Raw genomic sequence first — 7692 nt, 5'->3', positions numbered from 1 at the left:
GGGACAGCAGGCGGCGGGGCCGGGACAGCAGGCGGCGGGGCCGGCTGAAGGGGAGTTGCACCAGCTGGGACTCTGGGTACGGAGCTCCCCTACGAACCAGGTCCGCACTCGTTCACCCCAGGCCCCGGCGCACCGGTGGGCAGGCCTGGCCCTGGGGTCCTTTTACAGAGGAGGAAACGAAGGCTGTATTTAGGCTCTGCCCAAGGCGGTCTGGGAGGCGCTGAGTGCAGGCCTGGCAGGCCCGGGAACTTGCTCCTAAGCAGGGCAGAGGCTGCTCTTAGGCGATCACCCTCCACTGTTTCTTTATCCGTTGATAAGGTTTGCACTCCCCGGCAAAGGCTGGGAGCCTTTTGCATCCTCCAGCCTTCCACCCCGTTTTTCTTCCACTGATTCCGCAGGTCCAGATCCTGTGGGCTCCTCCTGCAGAGCAGATCCCCAGCTATCACCTCTGCGGCATCCGTTGCGCCTCCATCAGTTCTCCGTCGTCTGGGGCCCGGAACCAGCCTCCTCTTCGGGCTCTTTGCTTCTGTTTTGCACTCTTCTTTCCCAGGGCATTTTCGCCGAGGTGCCAGAGTGTCGTATTACAAAGTGCCTGTCTTGATGGTGTATGCCTTAAATCGCAGCCCTAGGGGCAGCTAAGGCTGGAGGTCTAAAATTCAAGCACAGCCTGAGCTACAGTGAGACTGTGTCTCAAAATAAAAACTGGTGTCTCGCGTGGTGGCGCACGCCTATAATCCCAGCATTCGGGAGGCTGAGGTAGGAGGATCACAGCAAGTTCGAGGCCAGCCTGAACTGCGTAGCGAAATCCTGTCTCAGGAAAGAAAAAGGAGGGGCTGGAGATTCAGCTCAGCGGCACAGTGCCTGCCTGGCAAGCGCAAGGTCGTGAGTTCGATTCCCAATACCGAAAAAATAACAACCAAAAAAAAAAAAAAAAAGACTGGAGTTGTAGCTCAATTTGAAGTCCCTGAGTTGATTCCCCAGTGCAATAAGTAAGCAATAAAACCCGTGTCACCCCAACTGAAATACTCCCGTCTCACTCCTAGTAAAAGCCAGAGTCTTCCTGAACTCTGCCAGCTGCTCCCCAACCTCATTGTTCATCTTTGACCAGCCCTCCAAGCCCCATCCGTCGGGGGCCAGTATCTGGAATAAGTCAGCTAAGTTTGGGAACTGCTGTTTCTGAATTTTCCATGGGGAGAATCTTCTGGAGAGACATTCTTTGTTCTTATAGGGTCTCACTCCGTAGCCAGGCTGGATATAAATTTTCAGTTCTCCTGCCTCAGCCTCCCAGACTGCTAGGATTACGGACATGCTTCACCTCTGAATGACCACAGAGATTTCATTCAATTTTTTGTTTGTTTGGTTGGTTGATTTGTTGGTTGGTTTGGTTTGGTTTGGTTTTTTTGAGACAGGGTCTCACTATGTAGGCTAGGCTGAAATTTCAATCCTCCTGCTTTAGCCTCCTGAGTGCTAGGATTACAGGTATGCACCACCACACCCAGCTCCTATCAGAATTTTAAAAACAAATAAATACAATAACCAAAATTTTAAAATGCTGGCAGGGCATGGTGGCACATGTCTATGATCTAAACACTCTGGGAGGCTGAGACAGGAAGATTGCAAGCTTGACTCCACCCTGTCCAATTTAGCAACTTATTTTAAAGTAAAAAATAAAAAAGCTCTGAGGATATAGTTCAGTGTGAAGTCCCTGGATTCAGTCCCCAGTTCAGCAAAAACAAATAAACAAACAAACAAAAAAACAGATCAAAAGCTTATGTTTCAACAGCTATCACGAAACCTAGAAGACAATGAATGAATGCATTTTCTTTCTTTGTAGCCCAGGCTGATCTTGAACTCTCCACGATCCTCCTGCCTCCGCCTCCTGAGTGCTAGGATTATAGGCATGCGCCACCACGCCCAGCAGAATGCCTTTTTCAAAGGACTGAAAAACCAGCAATCTTCAGTAAAAGTATCTTATCAAGAATGAAATCCCAAAGCCACACGGAAGGCTGGGGCAGGAGGATTGCTGAGAGTTCCAGACCAGCCTGGGCTACAAAGTAAGCTCAAGGCCAGCCTGAACTGCAGAGCAAGACCCTGTCTGAAAAAGACAAAAAAAAAAAAAAAAAAAAAAAATCCAATGTCACTTGATATAATCCCCTGTACTTTCACAATAGTTTCTAGCACGTTATTTAAACAGCAAACATTTTTGTTTTATAATCTGTGGCAGATCAGTACATGCCAACTCTGAGCATATCTGTTTCTTTGGCTTTGTTTTCTCCTGCAGACCCTGGCGGTCTGTCCTAGTTGAGCTCCTGTCAGCCCTGAGGCACAAGTTATATTGGGGCAGATGTGTTCTTTCAGCTTCCCTGGCCTTAGCCCCTCTGGTCCTTCAGGAGCTGAGCTGGCATTCAGCTTGGACACACTTCTGCTCGAGCAGTAGGCTCTTCCTCTGTACAAGAGTAGCTGTGATAGGTCCTCCCTCATAGACTATTGTGAGGATCTCTACGAATGATCAGTTCTGGATGTGTAACTGCCATGTCCAGCGCAGCTCTCAAAGCTGTGGTGGCGGGGAAGGATGGCGAGAGGATGGAGAAATAAAGAGACAATATACAAAAAGCTGAGGTCAGGTGGAATCCCTTTGCCTAACAACTAGCTCACCTCTCACACCCGAGCTTTCAGGGCTGGCACACCTGTTCACCCTCGGTGCTTCATGCCCCCAGGGCAATCCTGGGGCTTCGTGCTCTGGGCTCTGCACATGTGAAGATCACTAGCTGGCAGCTCCAGACAAGTAACAAATTACCCCAAAATTAACAGCCTAAAACAACAGTGAATACACAGGCTCTTACCTAGTTCCTCAGGCTGGGCCCTGGGGCGCAGCTTCCTAGGCAGCTGTGGCTCAGGGCCTCCCAGGCTGCAGTCAGGATGTGGACCTGGCTTACCCTCCCCCGAAAGGCTGCCCCCTGCTTGTGTGCCTGCTGGCTGCGGGGTATTTTCTGAATACCTCAGCTCCTTGCCACATGTACACAGGGCTCCACAGGGCGCCCTTCGCTTCATGGCAGAAGTGCCTGGAGCACAAGGCAGAAGCCACAACATACTACATGGCCTAGCCTTAAAAGACACACTCCATTACTTTCACCCAATTGGTTGCGGCGGTGGGGGGGGGGGACACCTCCCTGCACAGGGCATGGATATCCCCTGGGGAGACAGCTGGGATCATGCTGGAGACAGGTGACCCCGTGGCAAGTGTGATCATGCCTGCCATGTGCTGAGTTCAGTAAACATAGCATCCCTAATGAGGGTACTGGCTTTGCTCTGGGCATACAAGCTCTGCCCAGCTGCCGGTTTCATTCACTCATTCTGCAAACATTTACTAAGCACTCCTGTGTACAAGGTGCATTTCTAGGAGCTGGGGAGACAGGAACAATAAACTGTGGAAGTCCCAGGTCCTGGGAAGCTCACCCAAACATAGACAATGTCCCACCTACTGGCATTAAATGCTATGAAGAACCAGAAAGTTAGGTAAGAGAGCTGGGCTTGGTGGTGCACGCCTGTAATCCCAGCACTCAGGAGGCTGAGACAGAGGATCACTGAGAGTTTGAAGCCAGCCTAGACTACAGATGGAGGACTTGTCTTTAAAAAGTCAGGGAAGAGATGAGAGGAGGAGGGTGAGGCTGTGCCCCTTTCTCTGGAAGCTGGCTGCTGCCAGGATGGGCCCACACCCAGGGGCCCATCCCAGCTTCCTAGGCACATAGGTTAAGTACCCATTTCACACTAGCTTGGAGTCAAACTCCACAAAGCAGAAACAAGCTTTGAGTCCCCAAGGAGTCAGGTCTCCCCACACAGAGGTCCTCTCTTGTGTGAAGATGCAAGGCCTCATGTTCTGACCCAGGTCTGGGGAGGATCAGAGACCTACATTTGAAACAAGCACCCAGGGAGGGATGGAGTCACCAACCAACTGTACTTTGGAAACCTGCCAGGGACGTCAGCAGCAGCACAAGGCAGGGCAGGCCACTCTGCCAAGGGCCAAAAGAGTCTCCAGCTCCAGCCTTGAAGACTGGAGGGCCTAGATACATAGAGGGCGACCAGCAGGAGGCCCAGAGCACCAAGCACTTTTCCCAGGAGCATGTGACCTACAGGGCCAGTTTTAGGTACACAGTGGTCATTTTATTTGATCAAATGTATATACATATATACATACACACACACATTGTGACACTGAGGATGGAACCCAAGGCCTCATGAATGCCAGGCGAAAGGCTCCACCACTGAGAAGTATCCCAAACCCAGTGTGTTTTACCCTCTCTTGCTGCCTTTTGGAACCACATGGAGTGGTGGCATTGCCTACTGGGGAGAAGACATCAGGGTCACCCAGTGCAAGTAGGTTCCCCTGGTCTATGATTGCAATGGAAGGGGCATGTGACCCATGGTGGTTGATGGGGTACATGGGAAAGTATGTCAGGGATATTTTCTGGAAAACTTCCCAGGCCATGAAAGAGTTATGGAGACAACAACTGACTCTCTTGCAGGCTTATGATGCCAGGTACTACTTGTTCTGAATGCTTCACATCGAACACCTCATTCAAGTCTCATGAAGTAGGTAGTTACCCACCCGCTTCAGAGAAGCAGGATCTGAGGACACAGAGTAGCTAAGCTTTCAGAGTATCAAACAGCAAGTAAATGCTAGAACCAGGATCATGCTGGAGCCAGGATTATGTGTGTGTGTGTGTGTGTGTGTGTGTGTGTGTGTGTGTGTAGTACTAAAGACTGAATATCATCAGCCTTTTTAATTATTATTTTGAGACAAGGTCTAAGTAACTAAATTGCCCAGTCTGGACTCAAAACTTTCGATCCTCCTGCCTCAGCCTTGCAGAGGCTAAGATTACAGGCATGTGCCACCATACCTGACTTGGAGCCAGTATTTAACTTAGGGCAGTCTGACTGCAGAGCGGTTTTTGAGGACTACAGTGCCACCTTCCTTTTTCCTGTGACACACATGACTGCTGAGGCTATTGTGCCAGCTGTCTCCAGGGACAACTGAGCAAAGGACAGAAGGAGGCAGGAGAGCTGGTACCTTGTCAACAGTGTGGAAGTTACCAGCCCTGATGTCCACACTATTCATTGCTTCCTGTAAAATTTTTTTTTTTTTTTTTTTTTTTTTTTTTGCTTCTGTCCCTTTTTTTTCAGTACTGGGGACTGAATCCAGGGCCTTGTGCATACTAGACACTCTCATCACTGAGCTGCACCCCCAGGCCTTACGTTAGCCACTTTGACTCAGAAAGTCCTCCAGCTGCGACACTGCGCTTACAGAAGAAACAAAGAGTGCAGGGATACCCCAGGGCAGCAGGGGGTCTATTCTCACAAACCTCTCATCTGGGGTTCAGACCGAACGGCCTTTATTGTTTTGAAGTAGGGAAAAGACGCGGCGTGATGCGCCGTAAGAGATGGTAGGAGAAGGTAGAAGAAATCTCTTGGAGAAATAAAAGTTATTTCATGACTCTGCTTTATTAGGCACAAGATGAAATTATATACTATACTAATGGTTCAAAACACGTAGTGTTAATTACAGTCCTAGACCCTGAATGTTTACAGAATAGGGAGAGAGACTTTGCATTGTTTCCAGAAGACCAGCAGACCCTGCTAGTCCTGTGCTCTGATCAGGGCCAATACGGGTGGAAAGGCTAGGACCCTCATTGCAAGCCATTGCTGAGTCTGATGAGAAGCAGCCTCAGGTGGGATTCTTGTTCTTGCAGCCCAAACCCTTGCCTTGGGCTGCAAGGAGAATCTTTCAATCAAGCCAGGCACAGTGGTGCATTCCTGTAATCCCAGCACTCAGGAGGCTGAGGCAGGACGATTGCTGTGAGTTTAAGACCAGCCTGGGCTACAAAGTGAGTTCAACGCTAGCCTGAACTACATAGTGAGACCCTGGAGAGAGAGACAGACAGACAGACAGACAGACAGAGAGAATTTCTCCATCAATCTGGAGGTCAGAGCTGCTGGTGCACAATGCCTGTTTGTGGGCCTAGCTGCTGGGCAAGGCTGGGCACCTTTGATACAGAGATGCCTGTTTCCCTTTCCCTCCCAAGTCAAGGTACCAAGGCAGCTGGGTTGCTGACAGGAACTGTCCTGTGAGCAGAGGGCCTTGGCACCAGCACAAGTGGAGGGTGACCCTGGTACTGAGTGTGCCCTGGCAGACTGGCCGGTGTGTGTGTGCACACTCATCAGCTCTGGAGCCGAGAGTACACCTCCTTTACTCACTGCTGCGTAACAAGCACCCAGCACAGGGCCCACAATGGGCACACCAGCATGACGTGTGTGAAAGAGCACAAGTGAGCTGGTGGTCCACACTTCGTCCCACCTAGAAGGCAGCTGAGGTTGGGCTCAGTAGAAAGAGGCAGGAGAAAACTTGGAGACCTCAGACTCAGCCCACGGTTCGCAGCTGGGCATCTAGCAGGGTGGCCTAGCTGTACAGACCCACCTCCCCCTCGGCCTCCTCTAGACCCGGCCCATCAGGGACCACCTGGTCAGCCTCCCCAAGGTGGGACTGGGACAGAGTGAAGGGGACTGGGTCCCCCTGCAGCCAGGGGTGCAGCAGGATGCCGGTGGCTGTAAGCCTCTCCGCTGGCTCCCGCCGCAGGAGGCAGCTGACCAGGCAGCGGGCCAGGGCTGAGAGGCCGGCCGGCAGGGCAAAGGCACCTCGCCGGATCTTGCCAAAGAGCAGGGTGGGCTCCGAGTCCTGGAAGGGGTAGTGGCCAGCCAGCATGGTGAAGAGAGCCACGCCCAGGCTCCAGACGTCCGCTGCCCTGCCAGAGTAGGATGCTCTCGAGCTGAGGATCTCAGGTCCCACGTAGGCTGGGCACGCCTGTTTGTCCCACAGCTGGTCATCAGGCCCCGTCAGGACACAGGCATCCTCCAGGTTCTCCAGCACCAGCTTTGTCCTGGGCAGGGGAAGAGGGGTCAGCTCCTACTGGAACCCCCACGCCACCCGTCTGCACTATCACCCTCAGCACGCCTCCGTTCCCAGTGGGCACTGGCATCGGACAGCAGGAGCCAGCCGTGGGAGGCTGGACTCTGGAGCTGTCTCTTCAACAGAATGCCCAGGCTCAGAGAGGTGAAAAGTGTTTCTCTAGCTCACAGAGCAAGTAGACTTATAATAACACTGAGATTTCAAAAACACATAACCCAAGTCCGTCATGGAGGGGGCTGAGTGGCTTAACTTCTCTTAAACTAGAGGGAAAAATGGGGGGGCGGGGAGAAACAGGAAATGAGCCAGGTGTCACAGCAGAAGCCCTGCCCTAAAAGGGGTGCAAGGAACAGCATCGCAGGCCAGGATTTCCCGAGCGTCCTGTGCTCCCAGCTCTGGGCCGAGCACCTTCCTGGCTCACCTCATCACTGGTCCACTTGACCCTGGAGGGAGACACCATCCCATTGCCCTTCTCACCCTTTCCAAAGGGGCCCCGCTCCACTATTCCCACGGGTGGCACTGGGCATTTAACCCAGGACCTTGTGCATACCAGGCAGGTACTGTGCTACATCTCCAGACCTCCAAAATATCATATTTATTTTTATTATTTTAAAAATATTCTGTGGTACTAGGGATCAAACCCAGAGCCTCATGTATGCTAGGCAAGTACTCTACCACCAAGCCACATTCTCAGTCCCAGAAATCATATTTAAATTTTTAAAATTTTTATTTTA

At 51.5% G+C, this 7692-nt stretch overlaps 1 protein-coding gene across 1 annotated transcript in view; it reads right to left on the bottom strand.

The window, feature by feature from the left end:
* Positions 1 to 5884: 5884 nt before the first annotated feature.
* The window catches only part of Trib3 (tribbles pseudokinase 3), a 6688-nt gene continuing 4880 nt past the window's right edge, over positions 5885 to 7692 (bottom strand). Inside the window, exon 4 of the mRNA XM_005414716.2 lies at positions 5885 to 6932. Coding sequence (XP_005414773.1) covers positions 6455 to 6932 — 478 coding nt within the window. The 3' untranslated portion in view covers positions 5885 to 6454. The remainder of the gene's footprint in view (positions 6933 to 7692) is intronic.

The sequence above is a fragment of the Chinchilla lanigera genome, unplaced genomic scaffold (genome assembly GCF_000276665.1).
Source record: "Chinchilla lanigera isolate Chin_1 unplaced genomic scaffold, ChiLan1.0 scaffold00196, whole genome shotgun sequence".
NCBI lineage: Eukaryota > Metazoa > Chordata > Mammalia > Rodentia > Chinchillidae > Chinchilla > Chinchilla lanigera.
This window is presented reverse-complemented; position numbering and strand designations above follow the sequence as displayed.